This window comes from Microchirus variegatus (assembly GCF_963457635.1).
Source record: "Microchirus variegatus genome assembly, chromosome: 1".
NCBI lineage: Eukaryota > Metazoa > Chordata > Actinopteri > Pleuronectiformes > Soleidae > Microchirus > Microchirus variegatus.
In genome coordinates, this window is record NC_139802.1 from 37,431,404 (window position 1) to 37,457,561 (window position 26,158).

The following is a 26,158-nucleotide window of genomic DNA, read 5'->3' on the forward strand; positions in this document are numbered from 1 at the left end:
TTTTGTATAGGGTGTGTTGAATTAAGAAAACAAGCTATTTACTTGAGCGAAGATAAAGTCTGGAAAAATCCAATAAGCCTTTTTTATTATTATTATTATTATTATTATTATTGTCTCCATGTGAATTTTTAATAGGCCCTTTGGTTATATACCGTAATCTTTGGAGTTGTTTAATTGTCTCACCTCTTAAGTCCATGAGTCAGAGGATTTCTACTTCTATTGCAAAACTATGCATTATACACTATGCATTGTGCACTAAATATTTACAGAAGTACACAGTGTACCCTCTCTTCCACCCAGCAGGGTGTGTTTGATCAGATGTATACAGTGTTTGGCCATTGTTATGAGATACAAATCGTGGAGGGTTACAGTGGCCATTAGTATGTAACACCTCCCAGACTTCTTCTTTTTCTCGTGTCATTTTATCACCAAATAATTACACCCTGAATATTCCGCTCCGTTGCGCAACCCACTCCTTCTCTTTTGTTCCCTTTCCATCTTTGTGCTCCTTCGTCTCTCTTTCATGCTCGACTGCGTCTTAAGGCCAAAAGCTCTCTGAGGAGATGTCATTACTGATGTTGTATTACTGTCTGGATGAGTCGACCGAGCACGGCGGGGGCAACGCCCTGCATCAATGCACAGATGCTAATTCCATGCATAGACCTACATATCATCACAAGATATGAGCAGATTTGTATGGCCATATTGGCATGTATCTCTATTCATATTTACAGTATGTGGTGTCTGGTATTAGGTGCACATTTTGGCTGTGGTTTGAAACGAGAACTATAAAAAGAATCTCTGTTTTTTGGGGGTTTTTTTAAGCTTCTGTCGTCCTCCTGAGGAATCCTCAGTAATTACCAAACCACCCCTCTGCTACCCAGTTGTGAGAAGTGTTTATTCTGTCAAAGGGCAGAGATGGTGGAAAAAAAAACCAAAAAAAACCCACATAAGGTTACCAACCTGTCCAAAAGCAGTAATGCGACGTCCATGTCCGTGACGAGACAAAAGCAACACCAATGGTTATTTGCATTTCTCTTTGCCCTCAGTCACTTTCTTTTTAGATTGTTGTTGCTTCTTCAGAGTTTCCAGGTTTCTTGAGCTGTAGAAACCACTTCTGAAACTTGTCCTGTTGGCATTATCAGTCCTAATCTCACCTGTCGCACCCGTATGGCTATACCAGGGCAATGTTATTGTTGCCATTTCATTCCCTCCAAATCAGGTGTAAATTGCCGCGGGAGTAATACACAACTCCTTATATGGACATGAGGGTGTGTGTGTTTTTATAGATCACATATTCAGGCTTTAGTCAAGTTATTATATCAAGTTATGATTAATTTTATATTGCATATTTAACAAAAACACAAAATAGACAGGGTTTTTTTTGTGCTTTCATCAGATTAGCCTATAGGTTGTGCTGAAAAAATGGATATAAGAACCATCTATATTGTACATTCTTATAGACTCTGTATATGTTTTAATATAGTCGTGAAAAAGGCAGCCTAAATGCTCTTTGGAAAAATCCCCGATATTTCACTGGGCGACAGATTCCAAAATGCCTTTGTACTGACAAATACAGAGAGAGTTGCTTGGATCTGATCGGCTTAATCCACATTGTGCAAACTCATTTGGCGACGGCTCGAATGTAACAGACTGTGCCGACTGATCTCATTTGAATTTGAAGCAATAACAAAAAATGAGCTGAAATCAAACCCGAGAAATCCATGCGTGTAGAATGTTTCAACCGCTTTCGCTGTGCTGTGAGGTCAATGGTACCATCCGTCCTGTAGAACACGCTGTTATGTCTGAACAATCCAGACAGTTCTGTTAGAACCTCCACGCTAACAATAACAAGCCCTCTGTTGTGTTTTGTCTGCAAAAAAAATGTACACTCCAAAAATGTACACTCCTGGCTGAAATCCTCAGCGCTATTGATCCAGTCTTTTCGCGTGTCTTGGCCCTAAGCAAGACGTGGTTCTTATTTTGCAGCTGCTGCTCTCAGCTACACTGACTGTTCGGATGCAGACGACTCATCCTAATGGTCACTCGCCACAGGAGGCTGGCGTTCTTATTATTACTATCATTATTTTGATGCTATTGCAATTTTTTTGTCGGGTATGTTGCAGCTCAACAAGGTAAACTAACAGCCCTGCTGAAGTAGCCCAAAGTGTGAGCTTCTCTCCTCTTCACATCCTCTGCGGTAAAGCGACTCTGCGGCTCGTGGCATCGCTTCAGTTATGTTGCACGCTGGCGTCTTGTTAATGCATTCAGCGCTGTCATCAGTGACACCACAGCTGCTGCGCACAGGCACACTGTTTGTCATAAGTATGTAATATGGTGTGACAGATGATTTATTAGCATGCCGTGAAGGGATCTGGTCGCTGCGTATGTCTCTGGGCTGTGTTTTAGCACGGCTTTTAATGAATCGCTCGTGTCCCCGAGAAATGGCCAGTGACTGTGACATGTTTATCGATACAGGGACTGCTTTTTTGGTGTGGATTTGATTATGCTACAATTCATTCTCTCTCTTTTTCCCGTTCTCTATATGGTACTTACACATCTGGGATTCACCAGATTCTTTTAAGATTCCGTTCCATTGCGGACAGTTAAGAGTCTGCGTCTGCTCTGATGACAAAACAACTCCAGGCGCTTTATAATTTCATCGCGTTCAAACAACAGAGAAAAGTAATTCCCATTTTCTGAAACCGTGCCTTAAATAGAGTCGTCAGGAATTCTGTTTTTGGTAATAACCAATCAGTCACCACCCCCAGCAGATTGTTTTCCTGCAATGGGATTTTTCTTTCGATTCAATCTCTTTTATTAGTTTATTTTTTTTGTTTTTTTTCAACACGAAAACTTATGCTGTTTGAAGTTATTTCAACCGTGTTGATACATAAACCGGCGATTATTATTATCACGGCTGTGTGTAGGACACACTTGTTTATTGCCAGTTAATGGATGATATCCTCTGCCTGGAGGCAGAGCTCCAAAAACAAGGATAAGCTGCTTGGTGGTTTTGTTTCTGTAGCTGCAGGCCAGGAAACACATATTTCTGCTGTAATTTCTCCCCCCAGTAATGCAACCATCACATAGCCCACTTTTAGATGTACTTTCAATGCACTCGCCTTTGCGATTTAATATGTAACACTTACGAATTGAAATATCTAAAAAAGAACCAGACTGATGATTAACGATTTGTCGCATAGGGTACTTACATTATCCGAAAATGTTTGCCTCAATTTCTAAATCCATAGAAACCCACATTTCTGTTCAAGGTAATGGGGCGTTTTATTTTGGTCACCTTTTATGGCACACTTCCTCTTTATCGCTATAAATTCCAGGGCAAATCCCCTTGAAACATCAGCACGAGGAAGGAATTATTTGGTACTTCTCGTCAGACAGATTCCCATTTTATTGAGTGTATTCATCACTAATAGATCGGCGGCTACTCATTGCCGTTTGCTGCGCGTTCTGCGTCAATGCACGGGTGAACCAGACGAGACAACAAGATAGCAATTCCCATGAACCCGTGTTTTACGAAATCATAAAAAGTCCGTCTTTTGTTACGGCTAGTGGCAGAAATGACATACCGTGCATGTAAAGCTGCTACCCGTTGATAATGTGCAGTTTCAAAACTACACATTGAGTCAAAGTGGCCTTCTGATTCTGATGGCATTGGATTCTGGAGCCAGGCACGCTCGCCTGGTGGGTACCGTCATTGTAAACTGGAGGGCACGGCAGCTGAGGAGAGTGAGGTGGAGGATTTAGTGCAGCAATCTGTTACCTGATGTTGGCCTGGCCATGTGTGTCCTGAAGCCAGAGCATTGCTGTCAGCTGAGTAGTTCAGATAGAAGAGATGACATGTAAAAACCACAGAAGATGGACTCTGGTCATTACGATTATAAATACCTCCTTCTATGTAGATTTTTTTTTTTTTTTAAATATAACTTTATCATTGATATATAAAAGGTGGACCTTCTCAGAGCAAAGACGATGGAAGAGACGAATGAGCAAGGTGTGTGTGAGTGAGAGAAACAGAGGTCACACAGAGTACAGTAGACATTAGGTTGTCACAAGGCTATAGATCTTTCAAATAGGTTTGAAGCGACACAGGAAATGAAAATGTGGCACATCAATGCACTTGCTCTCCTCGCAGTCTGCTCCTGCTCAGTTTTGCACTACAAACGCGACGTGTCACATCATCCGCCTGGTGAATATTTTGCAACGGGATTGTTATTGCCCATTTACCTGACAGCAAGGAGTGACGGAGGAGAGGTGAAAATAGACACACGGGGTGGGGGGGGAGATGAGGCAAAAACACAGAAGTGAAGACTAAAGAAGAGAACGCGGTAGACAACAGCACCGAGTTTCATCAGGGTGTGTGGATGCGCAACCCAAGAGCTGCAGGCAGCAGAGGGAAACTTTTCACTCCAGAAACCTCTCGATGACTCTAAAAAACTCATGGAATGTGCAATTTATCTATTCTACATCATTATTCTCATTTTTATTTCGAAAAACAAAAGGATTACCTTCTTCCACAAGGGCTGAGGGTCGACCTGGAACCATTTGTTTTTCAAGGGTTCTTGGTAACACTAATGGTTCCAGTAAGAACCATTTTGAACCAGAGAACCCTTTAAAACCCTTTTCCTGAATTAAGGGTTTTATTAGGGTTCTTGGTAAAGGTTCCACCTGGAACCAAAAAGGGTTCTCCCTATGAGGACAAGCCGAAGAACCTTATATGGTTCTACTTAGCACTTTTATTTCTAAGAGTGTAGGCTGTATTGCGATTTCGATAAAACTAGAACCAGAACCAAAACCAGAACCGTAACAGCTATGCTTGTAAAGCATATTCATAAAGATATTGTGTCCCCCTTAACTGTAATGTCACCTCCATCCATCATTAAAGGCGCCATATGTAAGAATGTGGCCACAAACGGTTACTACACTCCAATTCAAAATACCGAGGTCTGTAGGTTTCGTTTTTGCCCCCATTGTAGCTCAGACGTAACTGGCAACCCGTGGTTGCTCGGAGACTCTTCTGACTGCAATGACTGGTAGACGGGGGTAGGTGGCGCCACATGCCAAAACATGATAAATATGATGCATAAACATTATTTGCAATCAGCAAAAGATTTTTTTAATGCAAATATTTTGTCTGTACTGTTGGTGGTGAGTTCAGTTTGTTATATGAACATTATTCATGTGTCTCTATGACATATTAGGAGGATTTTACAGCCAGTTGCTTTAGATTTATTACATAATGCACCTTTAAATTCAAATTTTTAGTTGATCCATTTGTTTTAAATAAATACTGGCAGAGTGTCTCACATTAATAAGCATCAGCTTTACTTTGTGTGTAATGATAACTAGTGCTAAAATAAAACATAAACTGCATTGCGTGAATGTATCTTAACTAAAAGGATTTTTTTTTTAATGAGATGAATAGGAAGGGGTCTCTTATGTTATGTTAAATAATGAATCAAATATGCAACATAGGCCCTCATGACATTAACGTGAACAATAAACACACAAACATTGTATTTATTTTGTCAGCCGCACAGAAATACACACAGACTAACACAGTTAACAAGTGGAGTAAGGCAGCAAACATGATGTTTGGAAGCTGATGACACTTGCTGTAAGACCGCCTCCAGTCAAACTTATCTTCATAATGATCATGTGCACTAACGGCAAACTCAGAAGTTCCTGTTTTTGTTTTGAACGATAAGCCTCGGGAGCAAGCGTTTCCATCTCCATTCGTCCTCCGGTCATCTCCGTCAACGCGGCGTGACCTTCACAGGAAGAGCCCGCGGGCTTCAACGCTGTAACACTAGCCACCGGTCTCCAGGGGAAAGGAATCCAGGGGATGCAGAGAGAGAGATGGAAAGATGAGGAGACTGGAGGACGATGGAGTGATTCCTGTTCCCTCCAGCTGAATATTACCTCAGCTGTTGTCTAAGGCTATAGGGAATAAAGCTCATTGATCAGTCGAAATTGTTCATATTAAACAGGTGTTCTTTCTGTGCATGCTCGGTTTAGTGATCTCACGCCTTTAGACTTCATTTTATCTGTGACACCATTATCATTATTGATTTCAAACTGTCCTGGAATGGCTGCAAAGATGCAGGCTGTCCCTGCCGTGGCATTTCACATTCACAGTTATCTCCATGATCACCATGATCATTAGTTCTTTTCATCATGATGCACGACGAAATTGTAAACATCCCAACCCTTTTATCCTCTGGTTTGAATATGATACACACATAATACTATGTAATACTAGCATAACAGCAGGATGCCCTGAAAGAACAGTGAGCACTGGTATGAATTTGTTTGAATGTTTTGAAGCTTTATTGAGCCATTATGACGGCTTCATCGTTTACACTTAATGCAACATAAGGCGCATTGATTTCCATGCAGGGGTTAAATTGATCTCATCTGTGGTGTTTAAACGAGCTTGAGACATCTGCATAATGTCAGGCGGCTTGACGAGGCTGAATTTAGAAGAAAAAATATTAGTCGTTCTTCCTTTTAAGGCATTTCCCTGCTCTCCCTCTCGTGTTTGTCTTCTTTACATTACCATAGCAACACACACACACACACATACACACACACATGCAAAAAGAACAAAGCATAAACGTTACCAAGTGAATTTAGCTGTTTTTTTCCTTCCCAGACTCACTTTTCACACAGCAGTTGGGCAGCAAATCATGTCCAACACCACTGTTCTGATTGGTTTTTTTCCTGTATGTAGAACTCATACTGTTTATATGTCGAATAGATACTCACACAAACACACAAAAAAAGCTGTTTCCAGTGTTGATTACATTGTTGGACTAGACTTTTCCTACTATTTGTTAAATCTGATCAGTCACGCTGCACAGGTCTACCCTCCACCCCAACCCCGTCTTCCTATCACCCGACTTTGACTCTGCTCTCTTTGCTGGGGAGGGGGTTTAATGTTTTATTGAAGCACTGTTTGGCTGATGAGATGTGGCAGCGATGCAGAGAGTTGCTCTACTTCTCCTTATTAGCGCTGTGGAGGGGAGGGGATGGGGGCTAAAGGATGATGGGAGGGATAAGAAGGGAGCACCAGTCTCTTTTAAAGACGTGATTGTTCTGACTTTTATTACATCATTTAACATTACTGCCTGACCAGTTTTTTTATTTTTTTTCAAATAGCTACGCCGTAGATTTCACATTGATTTATATGAAGCCATAGATTTCAGTATATATCACTTTTGGGAGACATACAATCTTAGAAATAAGGGTTCCAAAAGGGTCCTTCTACAAGGGCTGAGGTTCTACCTGGAACCATTTGCTTTTGAAAAAACCCTTTCACGAAGAATTGGTTTTTCAAGGGTTCTTGGTAACACTAATGGTTCCAGTAAGAACCATTTTGAACCAGAGAACATTTTAAAACCCCTTTCCTAAATAAAGGTAAAGGTTCCTCCTGGAACCAAAAAGGGTTCTCCTGTGAGGACAAGCCGAAGATTTAGTGTGTATGCCGTGATTCCACCACATGGTCCCAGCTTGGCTCGCCTCTACACTCTTAGAAATAAAAGTGCTAAGTAGAACCATATAAGGTTCTTCGGCTTGTCCTCATAGGAGAACCCTTTTTGGCTCCAGAAACCTCAGCCCTTGTAGAAGGACCCTTTTGGAACCCTTATTTCTAAGAGTGTACACAGTTTGGTTGGTTTTCCATTACAAAATAGTACCTCCTCAATGTGCATTTGACTTTGTTTTACACGCGACACACAAACTTGCGACTAGCAAAGCAGTTGTTTTGCAGGGTAACTGCATCATGAGAATCAGTTAATTTAAAAGATTTGTTCGGTACTTCCTCCATGACCGGAGCACAGACTCCATCTGACAAGAGTCTCTGTGAGACTGAAATACAGCGGCTGGGGTTGTGATACGGCTCGCCAGACTCCTACATTTACTAAGGAAATGTTGGAGTCTGGTGTATTTTGCGATTAACCCACGTTTTTAGCCTCTTTTTAACTGATTTACAGTTCGCCATTGCTCGCTTTGATTCTAGTGTCAATTGCCGCGCCATGCCGCGCCAGTAGAGCGTGGTAATGCTGACTAAACACCAGTATTATGGTTATGTCTCAGTAATATCTCTGTAAAGTGTAAATTCATCCTTCCTCATGTTCTACATGCAGTCTTCCGTTTCAAAGAAAGATGAAGGAGAGTGGTGTGATCATCTTTATGTAATTACCATGACTCCATGACTCATCTCTCTGTTTCTAAGTTTCATGGTAATGTGACATTTGGATTGTTAAGTGAAGCGGTTCTTTGGAAATAGCATAGCACGACTGAAATGCCTTATGCATATGTATAAAAAACAACATGTGGACATTTTTAGTGTTATCACCAACATGTAACAATTAACCAGAGTAAACATACCTGCTGTGTTTGTATGGCAACAGGCTGCATTAACGTTTCACTCCAAGCACCGCCGCTGTGCCTATATTATAGTCTATAACATGTCTCACAAAGGTGCTGCTCGCAGTGATGTCAACATAATGTGGAAATCAACCTTATAAGAGAAGAAAATAAGCAAAAGGTCAGGCTGAAAAAAAAATCTATTCTCGTAGCATTTTAAAATGAAAAGCAGCGGACTGACTGCCACCTGGAAAGCCATCAAAAGAAATATGCAGAACTATTATTAAGATCCTGCTAATGTTCTTCCATCTGCTATATGTGTTGTAATAATTCCCCGCTTGCATATGTCTGCCATTGTCTCTATCTGTATCCTTTCACTGTCAAGGATTACTGTTAGAGGTAGCCGGGGTCACATTTTTATTTAGGCTGCAGTGCTGGCAGAAATCATTCAGTTCTGTCTTACTCTTGATCTCTCCCTCTTTCTCTCTCTCTCTCCGTGCCTCCATTTCATCCGACCGTCCTCTCTAATCAGGCTTGGATTTGCTCCGCTTTACTGGCCACATAAGGAGAGCGGAGCAGACGGGCAGCAGGCAGAGTCAGAAAGGGGTCGAGGTTAGAGGGAAGATCAGAGCCGGAATGAAATGGTCTTTAAGAAAAGACCTCTGGTTTAATGACAGGAGTCCGTGCGGCACAGACGGTCATGCTTTATTTATAACCATCATCTCTTTCCTGTCCATTGGAGTTGAACATAGTAATATGAGGTAATATGAGATAATACGAGAGGATTTCTTTATAATGAATGTAATAAAGCTGTTAATCCGGAATCTCTAATGCTGCTGGAATGAATGGGAACGTTGCACATGATCTACGTTGATAATGATTGACAGAATTTTCTCTCTCTGGACTCTGACTGCATTGTTGTTTTGAAGTTATTCCAGTGTACACTCTTAGAAATAAGGGTTCCAAAAGGGTTCTTCAACGAGGGCTGAGGTTCTACCTGGAACCATTTGCTTTTGAGGGTTCTTGGTCCCACTCATGGTTCCAGTAAGAACCATTTTGATCCAGAGAACCCTTTCCTGAATAAAGGGTTTAAAAAGGGTTCTCGTAACACTGGAACCTGGAACCAATAAGGGTTCTCCTATGAGGACAACCCGAAGAACCTTATATGTTTCTACTTTGCACTTTTATTTCTAAGAGTGTAGCTTTGTCTCTATGCTTTTTTTGTCCCACAACCGTGGACTGTATACAAAAATTGACACCGTTGCTTCCATTTTTAATCCTAGACATTCGCAATTTGAGCAGAAATTCACAGATGTCACGTGCAACTAGGCTTCTATTAATTGATAACAGTGGTCAATCACACTGGTGTCCACTTATATATGCAACACTTTATGTGTCTGAGGAAATGAGAACACAATTTATAAACTATAAGTTCAGAAACTGGGACCAAGGAACAAGGAAAATGTTATGAAAGCAGACACCACCATTCATCCTATACACTCTTAGAAATAAAAGTGCTAAGTTGACCCATATAAGGTTCTTTGGCTTGTCCTTAAAGGATAACCCTTTTTGGCTCAAGGTTGAACCTTTTTTTTGAACCTCAGTCCTTGTAGAAGGACTCATTTGGAACCCTTATTTCTACTGGAAACCGCATGTTCATGAGGATGAGCAGTGAACTTCAGAAACTTCTCCCACTTTCCCGCCTTCCTGCTAATTGTAACTGAGGTTTTTTTAACTGTGGTTTTCACTTATGGCTGAAAATTCTCATACACACCCAGCTGCTGTTGTTCACACAGTCTCTCCACTCTCAGCCTGTCTCGCCTGCGCCTGCTTCAGAGTTACCCGAAGTCTTTTTGATCGCTTTTCTTACAGTCCATTTCATAATAATCATTGATTCAACCGTACTCTAAGGAATATATAGTGGCTCAGCACTGTTCTTATATAAATCCCCTGATGTGGTTTTTCACTTACTTTTTTTTTTTTTGCTGAGTAGTTCCTTTGTCTTCACGGAGGAGGTTTTGAGTCGTCACGTCGGACTGTCCAGACACGGGTGTATTTATACCGCAGTTTTATTTCAACTTAAATGGATTTATACCGCAGTCGACTGACACCTCTTCGCTGCACACAGTCGATCTCTCGCTCACTAATGATGTGATTTCTAAAAACAGTTGGAGCCAGCCATGATTTAGGTGTGTCTGAATGAATACTTACCATACATTTAATGTAATATCTAATTGACATTAGAGGATCTTGTCATGTTAACCAGTGCAGGAAAAGCCCTATTAAATCCCCATTATTTTCAACACCGTTACATTAAAGTATGAGTATCTACAATTCTTCTTCATCTACTAATGCAACAGAAATGCATATACAGACACACAATTAGAATGACTTTGTTTGATCCACATCAGTGGGTGATTGGCTCCCCGCTGTGTATCTTTGATGAGCTGGATAACAGCTTCCTGCATGCTCCAGCTCCAGAAAACCGTCTGACAGGCTCTGTTGCTTGCTTTTTTTTTTCTCTCCTCACCCATCACTCTGTCTCTCTTCCACTCCCTTCCTCTCCATACATCTGTCACTTTTCCTTCTCTGCCTGGCTGCTACCCTGGTTCCCCCAAGTTTAACAAGCTGCCAGGGGACCCGGCATGAGAGTACACCCACAAATTTGGTGAAGGGATCTAAACATGTGATGAGTCATCCCCAGGTGGCTTCATTTCCATCGCCGACTGATTTTCACACTTGAATTTCGGTGGTGTCTGTCTCCACATGTTTTTATTCACCTGATTAGTAATAGATAGCTCCGCTATCATCATTCACGCTCCTTATTAAAAGGAAAAACATGAAAAATGATATGTATAAATGTATAGAAACTTGGGTTTTTGAGCTTCCTGGCTATAACATACCTGCTCATTTTGTCTCTTGCCTTTCTTGTTTCTTGTATTTTTCTGCCGTTGTGTAAGTGGCCGTTCTTATGTCTTCATTCACTCTTTGTACAGATGTCAAAATCCCTCTCGGAGCATTTGAATGAAAAACAAAAGAAAATGTCTGCCGCTGTTATATGAAAGTGTTCCTGTCATCATTTTTTCATTTGTCGGCCTCCTAAACACGATGATGTATTTCTCCGTCGCTGTCTGGGAGATGTCAGAGTCAAAGAAATCGTATGAATAGAAACTTTTCTCGCTTCCATTCTGTTTATTGTAAGGACGGAATTATTATTTGTGCATATTTATTGGTCGTACCCTCACGTCAAAAAACCTGTCGCATTGTAGAAGTAGTCGATGAAGCTGAGTTGGGATAATTGTAATTATTGCCATACATACGAGCCATACTGTTGGTTTATACATGGACAAAAATGGTCACAATATTGTCTAAATAAATGAAACCCTTTGTTGTTAATTACATTACTATAATCTATCTATAATCTGTGTAACGTGTGCCTAATAAAGTGGCCAGTGAGGTCGTCTCCTGCTGTAGCCCATCTGCCCTTTGCAAAATGAAGTCCATTGGAATGGAAGTCTTTTGGAAAATGAGCCTACTTCTCACTTTTACAACGTCAGTGAACATTTATCTGAGGAATTAATGGTCTCAACGCTAGTTTTGGGTCTTCTTCAAAAGCACATCATGTCCGTTTTTAAATGATGTTCCCCATTTAGAGGAAAATAGACAATAAAGTGCAGGTGCAATGGAAGTGCAATGTTGCAAAACTCCAACATTCAAAACATTCGAAGTCTCTTGAAACCCCGTTTTCTTGTTGTTTTTTTTAATGCTCGGTTTAAATGTCAGCAGCTCAGGTTGAACATGTCTAATGCATTGAGGTGCTACTCTGTGATTGGCTGATGTTTGCAATATTGTGTATTGGAACAAGTGTACTTAATAAATTGGCTGGTGAGTTGTGTCACACACTGTAAAGCCGTATACTCCTGCGTAAGTAAAGTGACGTAAAGTGCTGTACGTCGGACCCAGAGGGGTCTCCGTGGTTACGCAGTTGGATAACGCATTACGCAGTTGTAGAAGTATAATGTGGCCTTTATACGCACTCAGGAGCATTAGGTTGTGTTGACTGGTCACTCACTGCCAAACCTCATTATTGAGGTACATTATGTATGTGTATGTCAGCTATAACGTACATGTTTTTATTTGTGGGATATAGCGTGCTTTCACTCACAGATTCATCACAAGATGCTCTATTTTTTTCTCGGAACATCTTTGACTTTATTGTTTTGGTTTCACACCCGTTTTCATAACGTTTGTGCTCGCACGGATTTGTTTGACCCGCTCTTCGACCCCAGTCATTTAGCTACAATTTACAGTTATTTAATATGAATCCTTTTCAAACAGCTTCGACAAAAAGACGCGTAAGCACTTAAAAAGTCAGGCTCAGCCAAGTTAAGTCTTTACAAATACCTCATGCCAGAAGGATTAACTTGAAAAAGAAAGACAGAGAGAGGCAAGGAAATGTGGGAGAATAGAGGCTGAGGAGGAGTGTAACGGGATGGGGAGCAGGTGCACAGTCTGGTGACAGGGCTGGTTTCAGTAGGAGGCGCACAGAGGGCAGCGGGTGATTAGGTGAGAAACAAAGCAGTGTCTGTCAGACTCTGACATATCTGGAGTTTCTGACACTAACATATTTACCACTTAGGGGGAAAGAGACGTGTCAAAACACTGTTGTCAGGATGTCAGTAAAAGTACAGAACGAATATTAATATAGAATTCTGAACTAGGGCTGCATGCACCAATGCATGTTGGGGCAAGTCCCATTATGCCATACCGATTACCTAGAAGCCCAAAGGAATCTTCTGTTACTTCCTGTGCCCACTGGGTGGTGATATACGGTGACCAAGAGGGAGGGAACAGGGCTTGTAACTTGAGGGTTGCTGGACGAATCCTGCCCCGGAGCAAGGTTCAGTATCTGGCATCTTTGCCAGGCATTAGTACCCAGGTGCATACAGTATGTGCTGCTGACTGCTCCTATGCCCAGTCCGTGGGTCCACAACTGGTGTGTATTATGAATGGGTTAATGTAGAAGTTAGATTCACCATCACAGGATTGGTGTGTGTGCAAAGACAATTTAATTATAAAAAAAAGTGTGTGTGTGTCTTCACAAATTTTGGGCAAGCATTCATGAGTTTTTGTGCATATTTATGTTGTGAAAAATGTGTTTCCTTTGTAAGGAGAGGACGATTAATCATATGGTTAGCAAAAGCAGTCAGGGGTATTTTATTCTTGTCCTTTTTCTTAATATTAATGCATGCAATACTAAAATGTTGTTGCCAACCAAAAACAAGTCTGATTCCCCACACTCTTAGAAATAAAGGTGCTAAGTAGAACCATATAAGGTTCAGCATGTCCTCATAGGAGAACCCTTTTTGGCTCCAGGTAGAACCTTTTTATAAAGGTACCCTTTTGGAGGCTTCCACCAAGAACCCTTTTAAAACCCTTTATTCAGGAAAAGGGTTTTAAAGGGTTCTCTGGATCAAAATGGTTCTTACTGGAACCATTAGTGTTACCAAGAACCCTTGAAAAATCCTTTCTTCAGGAAAGGGTTTTTCAGAAGCAAATGGTTCCAGGTAGAACCTCAGCCCTTGTCGAAGGACCTTTTTGGAGCACACCATCTTTCTCTCAAGGACACATAAAATACATTATTCAAATAAATCACCATTTTGCAATCTTCCATCGACTTTATTTCCCATTTCTAGAAACTCACTTGTAGCATAATCCCATTGGATTGCAGGACTTGAAGTTGACTCTTGCGCTTGCTTTTATTTGCTCTGCAGGACTTTCTCACAGACTTGATGATGTCTGAGGTGGATCGCTGCGGGGAGAACGAGCACCTCATTTTCCGAGAGAACACACTGGCCACAAAGGCCATAGAGGAATACCTCAAACTGGTTGGACAGAAGTACCTGCAGGACGCCCTCGGTGAGTCGAGCATCGATTTAGCACGAAAGAGTGCTATGTCTAAAGCGTACTTTTGTCTGTGTGTGCGTGTTAATCTTGTAAATATGGCCTTGTGTGTGCCTCCGTGTTTGTGCGTGTCTATCAATCTCCCGCAAGCTGCAGGGCACGAAAACAACAACACTGCTTATTCGTCCACCTTTGTTCCCGACGAATCTTTTCATCGCCGTTCTCACTGACCTCTGAGCCGGTTTATCCCCAGACTCTGGCAAATGTTTGGTTACCTGCAGCATCAGTAAATTGAATGTAGTGCGTAGTAGTAGTCGAAGACCTCTCCTTGAAAGAATCTCCAGCGATGACTCTTCGTCATCTGAGTTTTTTTTGTTTCAGAGGCTTATCATTTCGCCTGCAAAATGAAGAAATATTTTGATTACAATATTGTGGTTTATTCTCTTTGACAAACCAAAGGCCTTCACACAGCAACAGCCAAACAAAGTAAAGAAATGGCACAAATTGTGAATCATTTGGAGGTGGAATTTTGACACAGTGCCACTTTATTCACATCAGTCATGACGTGACTGAGCAAAATCGCAGAAAAAATAAATCATTTCACAGTGATGGTTCATGACAGTCCCAATTGTTGCTTATTTGAATATTTCTATATGTCGCGGCTAGATGTGTATCTTATGGAAACTGCAGGTTTGAAATGTATTATTACTACTGTGAAATAAAATAAATCACAAGAAGAAAAAAGCGTCCTTGTGCACAAAGGCTCAGATTTGTTTAAAAAAAACCATTATATGCAGATTGTTTGACCTTGCGCTCTTGTACAGGTTAGTCCAAGGTTAGATGAAGTGTGTTTGTCTCTCTTCACTGCTAACAATAAGCAACTCTGTATGCACCATATGCTGTTTCCCCCCCTGACTGAGTCAGAAATGTACACAGCAGTACTTTAATCTCCAAACGCCACACATCCTTCCTGGCATTCACCACCTGTATGCTGCTAATATTAATGCTCTGGTCTGTGCTCGTATGTGTTTGTGTGTGCACGTGCATGTGGCCGTGCACGTGTGTCACTCAGCAGATACACATTGAGGGTTGGTGAATTATGCATCACTGTATTTGGTGGCATTTCTGTTGTTTGACATTTGGCTAAACTATTGAAAGCGTGACCGGGGCGGCACAAGGACAGCCAAGCTTATCTATCGACCACTCGGGACAAAAGACGCTGCTGCTCCCCATTCCAATGTTATTGATTATAGTGGAATAATACATTTAAGACTGGCTCCTTTTTTAGAGGTTGTTCGCTTACTTAGACTGCAGCAGTTAAGGTCTGTCTTTTCTTTCTTTTTTTACCTGAATGGAGGTAACAGAAAAGGCTTTATTTCAAAGAGCAATCTCTTCTGAAAAATAGTTCCTATTTTGGCCTCGCTAAAGTCACAAAGACATTATTTAACAATGTTCCCCATGCTTTTGATATTCTTCCTTTGTTCCATTTCATCTGAAAAGGACCTCAAGCTGCTTCAAATCATGCACACCAACGAAAATAGAAGTATCACTCTTCAGTTCTATGCCATTTTTGTGCCTCAGATACATGATGATATTTACTCCCTGCATGGAGTTTGCATGTTCTCCCATGTGTGTGGGTTTTCTCCGGGTTTCTCCGGGTTTCCTCCCACAGTCCAAAAACATGCAATATGGGTATATTGGGTACATTGGACTGTATGTGTGTGTGAGATTGAATAGTTGTTTGTCTCTATGTGGCCCTGCGATGGACTGGCAAACTGTCCAGGCTGTGACTACGCCTATCGCCCCACTGTCAGCTGAGATTGGCACAGCTCCCCCCCCTGTGACCCTCACATGGAGGATAAAACGAACGAAAAAAGGATGGAACACTTGCATGCTCCTGAATGTCTTACTAATCTCATTCTCTTTGCATCAGGTGAGTTCATCAAGGCTCTGTATGAGTCAGACGAGAACTGTGAGGTGGATCCGTCCAGGTGTTCATCAGGTGACTTACAGGAACACCAGAGTAACCTGAAGATGTGCTGTGAGCTGGCCTTCTGCAAAATCATCAACTCATACTGGTAAATTTAAAAAAAACGCACACAGTCTGTATATGTACATCTATCTATAAAGCAACTTGCGTCTGTGTGTCCGTCTGTCTGTCTGTCTGTGACAAGCATATCTCACTGACCGTTAGTCAGATTAGTAAGACTTTGGATATGAGTTGAGCATGGCCCAATGGTGTGCAACCTTGTTTTTCAAATTTTTTGGAGGAATTTAAATTTTCACTGATTTATCATGCTGCATTTTCCGTGATTTATCACACTACACAAGGCAGACAGCGGCTCATCAGCAGCAGCTGCGCTGTCTGGAGCGGGGAGGTGGGAGTGAAGACATTTTCACAAGGTACCCACAGAACATGGGGTTATACTGAAAGGACGAGGTGTCCATTCACCAATACGCAAGCACATATTTATTTTGCATTTGCATGCTACTACTTTGTGGCTAACTTGGGGAAGGGACCGTACCTATGTTCCCCGCTTTGTATGTGACTGGGGAACATAGGACCCTTTCTCTAACCCTAATCCTAACCCTACCCTTTTTCAAAAAAAGGGTCCTATGTTCCCCTGTCACATACAAAGTGGACCTTTTTTGGGAAAAACGGGGAACATGGGACCCGGGGAACAACCCCCTTGGGGAACCTGTTTCCAAAGGTAAGCTAGCAAGGCCATAATTAGCATTAGCGTAGGGCTAAGATAATACAACCACTGTGCAACCTCGTTTGGCACAGCGCAAATGTTTTTAATTTTTTCGATTAGCATTCACGTAGCTAGAGGCTGGTAGTCACGAAACAGATAGCTACGCTAATGCTAATAAAAAATTAAAGCATTGCCGTTTTGCCTAATGAGGTTGCACAGTGTTTGTATTATGTTAGCCTTTACGTTCCTTATCATGCATTACCATAACTGAAAAATCTTTTTTCAGCTCCCACTAAAGGAATACACACTTCCTACGGGCACTGCACTAGTATATGTTAATGTACTTCAATCGATTTGAAACAGGAACTGTTTAGAGCGTACCATTTTAATGTGTGCTTTTAAAAGGAGTCTAAAAATGAAGAATGAGCCATATTCATCAAGTACCTGCCTACATAGAATAGAAAGTGATGGGAAAGTGGCTGAAATTTAAAGACAAATACATTTAAACCAAAGCTGGATTTGAGAACAAATGCAGTGGGTGGTAGATGAGGAGCATCTGTGAGAATGGATAACATTGAGAATTCAGCACCACACTGACATGTGCAGCATAGACAGACCTGTGCGGTGTAATTGCAATCAGTGCGGCGTGAGCCGTGCTGTTGTTGCCGCTGACAAATAAAATGAGAATTAATCGGGAACACTGTTAAATGTTCACACTGAATTCTAACGACTGAATGAAGAAAATGTGTCCTTGGGACAGGTCTCTGCACAAAGCCAAACATTGATTTACATTTTTATTTACAGCCTTTAAAAGTGTTTCATTATTAAATGTTTTAAAAGTTAAAATAAAATATATATATTTTTACATTTTCTTAAATTTAATTTGGTTAACTGTGTTAAAGTTGAAAAATTGTAATTTTTGCCTCTGTGCCAAACATATTTTGACAAAACTTGTGTCCTTTACGTTTTACAGTGTATTTCCCAGAGAACTGAAAGAGGTCTTCGCGTCATGGCGGCAGGAGTGCAGCAACCGAGGCCGACCGGACATCAGCGAGCGTTTGATCAGCGCGTCGTTGTTCCTGCGGTTTCTTTGTCCCGCCATCATGTCGCCGTCGCTTTTCAATCTGATGCAGGAATATCCCGACGACCGCACGGCACGTACGCTCACGCTCATCGCCAAAGTCACCCAAAACCTGGCCAACTTCACCAAGTGAGTTTGCAAGACCTGCACACCTGCATATCCACTGAAAGCGTTACGGGATGTTACTGAATGTTATTTCTTGTAATATTTCCACTCCCATCAGATTCGGTAACAAGGAAGAGTACATGTCCTTCATGAACCAGTTCCTGGAGCACGAGTGGACGAACATGCAGCGCTTCTTGCTCGAAATCTCAAACCCAGAGACGATCTCAAACACGGCGGGCTTTGAGGGATACATCGACCTCGGCAGGGAACTGTCCACTCTGCACTCCCTCCTCTCAGAGGTGGTGTCTCAGATGGACCAGGTACTGGAACGAGCATTAACTGTACTACATTAATGCACTTAGTGGTCAAGTGTGAGGGGTTTTTTTTTTGGAAGCAAATAAGTATACTACTCATAAATATGTTTAAGTGTATATTGTTTTGTTGTATAGCCTTAAAATTAGCCTTTTACATAGACTTAGTCAAGGGCCTTGTTTAATGGAGGCTGTGATCGTATGCTGCAATGTTTCTACAGCAGCCCAAACAGACAGAACAGCCAGAGTGTCCATTTTGCATTTTGAAGTGGAAGATTATTATGCAAATGATGAAGAACAACATTATATCTGGTACGTGAAGGCCACCATAATTCCCTGATGTGGAGTCCTTCATTTACAATCTGCAGCCTCATCATCGGATGTCACTAAATCTTACACACTGGACCTTTAAGAGTAGTAATTCATATGCACATCGGCATTATTCAGCATCTAGCTGATTGCAATGCATTGACTTCTTTCAGTGCTATATAACGATATACTGAAGATACAATTCCGGTTCTAGATTCCATAATTATATTAACATTAGGATGTTTATCTTACATGAAGTTAATAATGTATTACTGCTGTTATGCAAACAGTGCTCCAGAAAACACTGTGGAGCCTTAGAGGCTGGCTGAAGCACATTAATGGATTTTCAAAGACGCAGATGAAAAGCTGGTAATCATTGGATAAAAGAGGAGTACACTCATCTGAAACTTTATCTTTCCATAATTCACAAGTCTGGTTGATATGCCAGTCAGTCAGACGAACTTGCCTGCTTTATTATTTATTTAGTGTGTTTTCCAAGAGAGTTGCTCAGCACAGGGAAAATAACTTGTACCAAAAAAAAAAAAAAACATACAGGCGTCAAATTCAATCGAGTAACACTTGCATCAAATCCAATAAATACTGCAACTAAAGTGGACCAGAATAATATTTAATTAAGCTCAAACGGAACTGTGTCTGTGTTTTCAGGGTGGCGCCTCGAAGCTGGGTCCGCTGCCCCGGATCCTGCGGGAGGTGAACACGGCTCTGTCGAACCCCTCAAGTGTCCAGATGACACCTGGACAGTCGTCGGAGCATATGAGCTCGCCTCCTGCTGAGGCAAGCTGCAGCATCTCCACGGGTCTGCAGAAGATGGTCATAGACAATGACCTCTCAGGGTAAGAAATAGTCAAGATCCCAGCCGGTGCTAAACACAATTTATTCATTCATACCGACAAGGTAAGGGGTTTCAGAGCCACTGAAAACTTCTGGGGATCTTAAACCCTTCACCTCATTATTTTGCACGTGTCCTGACTGAAAAAAGTTTATTTCCATATATAAATCAGCAGTTTAGATGACAACAGACCATGAAAATGCCTCTGAATTAGCACTGCAGCTGCTGAGCGATACTGGCAACATTATTGCAGTTGTGCAAACTACAAATGTAAGGTCGTTTATATCGTTAAACTCGGAAGGTTCAAGGTTTTAAAGTCCACATAAATGAACCTTGCAGAAATATTAGTCCTTTGTTCAGCCGTTGAAAAGAATAAAGTCCTTAAAACGTCCTTTTATAGCCAGAACCACCACAAATGGGTGTGAAGATTTATACTTGGCCGTTCGTCTCCAAAAGACATAAACTTGGAAATCTTGGACAAGCTCGCTCCCATTTGTAAAACATCTGCTGCCAATAAATCTCATTGTCCATTGTTCTTCAAAGTCAGACCACCAGCCACTTCTGCTGAGTGTTTGTCTGGTGAGTCCACGCCACAGACAGAACTTCACCACCTCTGCTTGTTTACTTCATCATCCCTGCTATGCAGATGAGAGCATAATGTGTGTATATCATGAGGCAGATGAGACAACAGGAAGAGAGTCAGACAGCTGACATCATTATTCTCATCAGGGGCCCAGAATCAATAGAACTAATTAGGTAATGGCCCTGTATGACCTGATGTCAGAGCTGACCTGCTTTACTCAATCACAGGAAGTGTTTGCTCATATATTGACCTTTGTGTGTCAGAGTGTGTGCGTGCTGTTATACTCATCAGTTATATAGCAGTCAAATGAGCCCAGGTCATCATTTTTCGCCTAACTGTTCGTCATTCACCAACCAGTGACATGAAAAGTAATGAAAAAAGAAAAGGAGACGGTGCCAAGAGGGAGAAAGGGGCAGAGACGGTGCTTTAGGAAGGTTAGAAAGGAGGGGAGGAGGGGAGGAGATGAGCATGGTGTGACTATCACATAAAATACATCTGACAACATCATACATTTGGTAAATAGGGAATGAAGATGACCTTGATTTCTTTCCTTTAATCACAGCACCGCAATATAAAAAAAAAACCTCATCAGTTAGCTGCGTCCTTCCTCGTCTTCTGAATAACGTTTTCCTGCTACGATGCTAATAACATCGCCATCACTGGCACAAAAATGAACCTCGCTGAACGCGTCTCAATAAAATCAGTTCTAATCTCATCAATATCTCCACCGCATAACACAGCACCTGCATTTCAACAAGCAGTGAACGATCTCTTATGTCTCTGAGATGACGCCGCGTGGTCAGTAGCTCCCCCTACTGGCCACACCAAATGGCAGCACATATACAGTAGCTTCTGAGGGTGTCCTACACGGAGATGAATCATTACACCGTCCACAAATACTACTTCTTTGCTTCTTATACTGCCATGACAATCAGGAGAGGCAGTTCAATTGGTGTGAGACTCCTTTCTTGAGTGCTACTGGTGAGACGGAGGACGAATCCTGCTGGTCCAAAGCGTCTGCAGCCTCTTGGGATGAGCGGCAGCAAAACTGCCACATCATTAAATGGCCGAGATCAGGTTACGGCAGGTAGCCTACATTGTTGGTGGGTTTCCATCAACCATCGCTTTTAAATCACGTGACTGAAATGTCATTCATTGCAAGCGAAAAATGGCAGATGAGAGAATGTTTGTGTGGACTGCTGAGGAAATGATAACATTCCTCGACCTAGTGCAAGAGGCAAATATCACGACAATAATAGAATCAACAGCCACTGTTGCTCTTTATTTTCGTCATTAAGTTTCTTCTTCTTCTTATCCTTCTGTGGTGACCCAGATTTTGCAACACTTTCTGCTTATCTCTGTGAACTAAATTAAAATATTTTTTATATATATTATATAATATTTTCCCCGTCAGTGAACGTAAACACACAGAAATGCTCGTTTTCATTCACTTTCAGGGGACAGCATCATAACTTGATGAAAGCACAAACAGAATAGTTTTGACTCCAGAAGAGATGTTTATATGAATACCAGATCTACTTTCTCTCCGTCTCTTTCAGCTTGGTTGACTTCACCCGGTTACCCTCCCCCACCCCGGAAAACAAGGACATATTCTTTGTGACACGGAGCTCAGGGATCCAGCCTTCCCCAGCACGCAGCTCAAGCTACTCAGAGACCAACGAGCCAGACCTGGGCATGGCCAATGGCAGCAAGAGTCTGTCCATGGTCGACCTCCAGGACCCACGCAGTCTGGAAGGTGGCCCAAGTCCTGGCACCTCAGACACCTTGGGTGAAGGGCCAGGCTCGGGAGGGGGCTGGCCAGCCAGAGTCCCACAAGGCAACATCCTTGGAGGTCCCACCCTGAGGAGGCAAGGCCAGACCCCAACCACACCAGGCACGGAAAGTACACCAGGTCGACCCGCCCAACTGCTCGCCCCCCTTTCCTTCCAGAATCCAGTCTACCAGATGGCCGCCTGCCTTCCCGTCTCCCCTCGCGGAATGAACGACTCGGGCTCAGAGTGCCATAGTTCTGTCAGTTCCCATAGCAACAACGAGGAGGCACCGGCGATGGGGAAACACACCTTCCTGAACCACAGTGGTGGAGGAGTAGGCGGAGGTGGGGGCAGCAGCGGAGACGAGTACACCAGGCGTCCAGGGGACTATAACCGCCGACAGCTGTCCCTCACCGAGACACAGCACCAGCCCACCGTCCCCAGACAGAACAGTGCCGGTCCACAGAGGAGGATAGACCAACCCCCACCTCAGAGCATCACCCGGGGCCGCACACCCCCGAACCTGCTCAACAGTGGACCTTACCCACGACCCTCCTCCGGCAGCATGATGACGTCATCCCCGGACTGGCCTGGCAGTGGCGCTCGGTTACGACAGCAGTCGTCTTCCTCCAAAGGTGACAGTCCTGAGACCAAGCAGAGGGCTCAGCACAAACAGGTACGAGGTTCACGCTGATCATCGACTGACACCTACACGTGTTTAACCTACAGTTACTGAGGCTGGTAGTTGTTACTCAAGACATGCAGTACTGTGCAAAGGTCCACTATTAGATTTGTTGTTTTGGCAATACTCTAATAATCATATACAATTGTTTCTCAATTTCATTATTAGGGTACAACCAGAAAATACAGCAAATACGTATGCGGTATTTAAAAAGGTGACAACTTTTTAAAGTAACACCTTTGTTTGTCTTGGAGTGTAAGTTTAACTCATTGGAGCTTTTTAGAGAGATAAAATCACATTCACATCAATCGCAGCGTTGCTTTCACAGCGCCAAAGATCACAGAATTTGACAGAAATAAAATCAGAATTTTGCATCAGCGAGAACACTCTCCAAGGAAGTTCAGCAAGTCTGCCTTTCCCTCTGAAAAAAATTGGCAATGATTTAATTTTTTTTCTCAGCTCGACGCTGATCCCAAGCACGTCATAAGAAATCATATTTAGAAAATAAAATGGGTGATAAAACACTGACAGTTATAGATGGACTGGCTGACCTTCACAAATACCAGACCTGAACGGTGATAGAGGCAGTATGGGATCAACTGGACAGAGAAAGGAATAAAAGACTAAAGCCTCAATCTCAAGAAACAAACTATAAGAACGCTTCAAAACAAGTCTCCCTAAAAGTGCCAAGGGAGGTCACACACTCTTAGAAATAAAAGTGCTAAGTAGAACTATATAAGGTTCTTCGGCTTTTCCTCATAGGAGAACCCTTGATTGTTCTTGGTGAAGGGTTCCACCACGAACCCTTTTAAAACCCTTTATTTGGGAAAGGGGTCTTAAAGGGTTCTCTGGATCAAAATGGTTCTTACTGGAACCATTGGTGTTACCAAGAACCCTTGAAAAAACCTTTTTCAGTGAAGGGTTTTTCAGAAGCAAATGGTTCCAGGTAGAACCTCAGCCCTTGTAGAAGGAAACCTTTTGGAACCCTTATTTCTAAGAGTGCACTAAGCACCAGAAGCCACTTTGTTTATTATTGTTATTTTAGCTTACACATTCTTTGTATTTTCTGGTTTGTATCTTAAAGAGAGACTGACAAATTATTATGGATGTTCATTAAAAAACTTTCCTCCAACAACAAAAGCCAAAGACTTTTCCACAGCACTGCACTGCAACTCTCGCTGTCTTCGTCTATTCGTCCTGAAATTACAGTGATAGAGAGTGTTGCTGTTACAAAGTGCCCATTTGTCTCATCGCATGTTGAGAAGGGCCTGCGTGGGTGAACTCGGCGCAGACACTTCCACACATTGTGCCTTAATGAACTGCAGTCGTTGTGCGTGTAATGACGGTAATTTGCATACAGGCAGCTCATCGCTGCACCACTGTTTTACTGGTCAAATTAAATGGGCCGAGATTAATAAGGGGCGTTGGAAGCGCACTTAGCGTTTTATTAACCAGAGTTATACAGTATGCGTGCACGTGCGTACGTGTATTGATACACGTAGTGTGTAGTCATGGTGGTTTTTCTGTTTGAAATTGGCATTTTCTTCAATGCCTTTGTTGGTAAGTCCAGGTCTGTTATTGACTGGACTAAACTCTAGCTTGTAATTTAAAAAAAGAAAAGATCTGGTCAGTGGTTGCCCTTGGTGACATATTGCATATGAAACATATTTCCTGGCTTTACTCCCTGTGAAGCTGTCAAAGAGCAGAACACCACACCCTCATTTAATTTGTATATTGAATGTAGAGTTGCATGTCGTACTTATTTTTCTTTATTGATTACATTTTTGTTTATGTTCTCAATTAACTGATTAGTTTGGTCCATCAGAGAATGTATAATCGGTTAATCAGATAATTGTTCAGTGACGTGCTTTTCCGATGTGGTGGCTTTAAAGGTACAGTACGTGAAATACACCTCACCTCACCCTTCCCTTACAGTTGTGTTGGAGAAACGTTGAAGCCTTCGGTTAGCATCAAAACAACAACAAAGAGATGTAAAGTTTGTCCAGTGTGGGCTACCATAAAATCATGGTGGTCCAAAATGGCCACCTCTCTAGAGTTGACCCCAATTCTTTCTGGAGAAATTAAAAATTCATCATGATTGTAAATAAGTAGACAAATGGTGTATGGGTGATATACTGTAGACAACATTTAATAAGATGTATCAGTTAAATGTAGCTTGATTACAGATCAGTAGATAGTACATCTGGATTATAAATAATTAGTGCCGGGCACTAGGTTAACGCACGGCGCGTTTCCATGACGAATGACCGGAAAAAGACACATGTGACATCACGTTTACGTGATAAACACACTAGAGGCAAGAACTTTGTCAACTTTTGTTCACATTTTCATGTGCAGGCTCACTTTGAGCCTATTTTGTCTGTTTGCAGTCATTAACATTCAGATATTTCACCCTCCGATGCAAATCGGCGTATTAACATCCCGTGTTTCCACCGCAACGCACACCACAGACCCACCCCCCCACCCCCCCCTGCCCACGCCTGTGCTCATCCGCCCATCAGATAGAAACACACCCACCTTCACTCATCGTCTCAGCCTCTGCCTCCAGGCTGGTTTCGGTCCATTCATTTAATTACTCAATATGTCCCGCTTCCTTCCTTCCTATGACGGTGTGTCGGTGGAGGTGTGCACACTCACACGTGTAAATCTGTGCTGCAGAGTATGTGTGTGTGTGTGTGTGTGCTACGGTGCATGCGTGGGCTTGAGGACAGGTGTGTGTATCCATTCTACCTGCTGCTTTCAGTCCAGAGGAGTTGGTGCATTTCAAGCTTATTTCTGTTGGTTTCTGTGCTGTTGTTGCTGCAAACTGCCCCCTCCCTCCCTCCCTCCCTTCCTCCCTCCTCCTCCTCCCTCCCTCCTCCACCCTTCCCGTGTCACCTGCACTCACCTCATGTACGTGTATGTGTGTGTGTGTGTGTGTGTGTATTGTGTTGGTTTCACTAGGCCCCCTCCCCTGTGAACCCAAGTGCGCTGGACCGCACAGCAGCCTGGCTATTGAATATGAATGTGCACTATTTAGACCATGAGCTGATGGAGCCTGGGTCACTGAGAAACAGAGAGGATCTGAATCGGGTGGAGAAGGTAACGGACCTCCTCATCCAACCTTTGTCCTTTTCGCTAGCGCCTCCTTTTTTTCCCCACAAACCACCTCAGCCTTCTGCCGCAACTCTTTAATGACCTGTCTTTCCCTTCTTTACCTCTCATAAGCTCCCTCATATTCCTCCACTCTCAATTATCCGCTGTGTTTATTCCCACTTTGACCTTTTCCGTATTTTTAACCCAGAGGTTTATTAGAAACAAACAGGAGAACACCTGCCCATATGGTTTGCCTTATTAATATGAGCGGTGATGACATAAAATTGAGGTTAGTAGGGTACATTGCACTGCGCATGACCCTGTAATATCTCCACATTCCTGGAAAATGGTTCCTCTGTGATGAAGCTGTTTATCAGC

General features: G+C 42.4%; 1 protein-coding gene across 4 annotated transcripts in view; it reads left to right on the forward strand.

The window, feature by feature from the left end:
• The window catches only part of dab2ipb (DAB2 interacting protein b), a 106,916-nt gene that overhangs the window by 72,290 nt on the left and 8,468 nt on the right, over positions 1–26,158 (forward strand). For 3 of the 4 annotated variants that reach the window (XM_083895342.1, XM_083895344.1, XM_083895343.1), the window contains 6 exons: positions 14,166–14,310; positions 16,229–16,373; positions 17,965–18,201; positions 18,296–18,497; positions 19,464–19,651; positions 21,790–22,678. In XM_083895342.1, the coding sequence (XP_083751468.1) occupies positions 14,166–14,310; positions 16,229–16,373; positions 17,965–18,201; positions 18,296–18,497; positions 19,464–19,651; positions 21,790–22,678 (1,806 nt within the window). Of the gene's footprint in view, positions 1–14,165; positions 14,311–16,228; positions 16,374–17,964; positions 18,202–18,295; positions 18,498–19,463; positions 19,652–21,789; positions 22,679–25,648; positions 25,787–26,158 lie in introns of all 4 variants that reach the window. The other variant, XM_083895345.1, reaches the window with a different exon arrangement.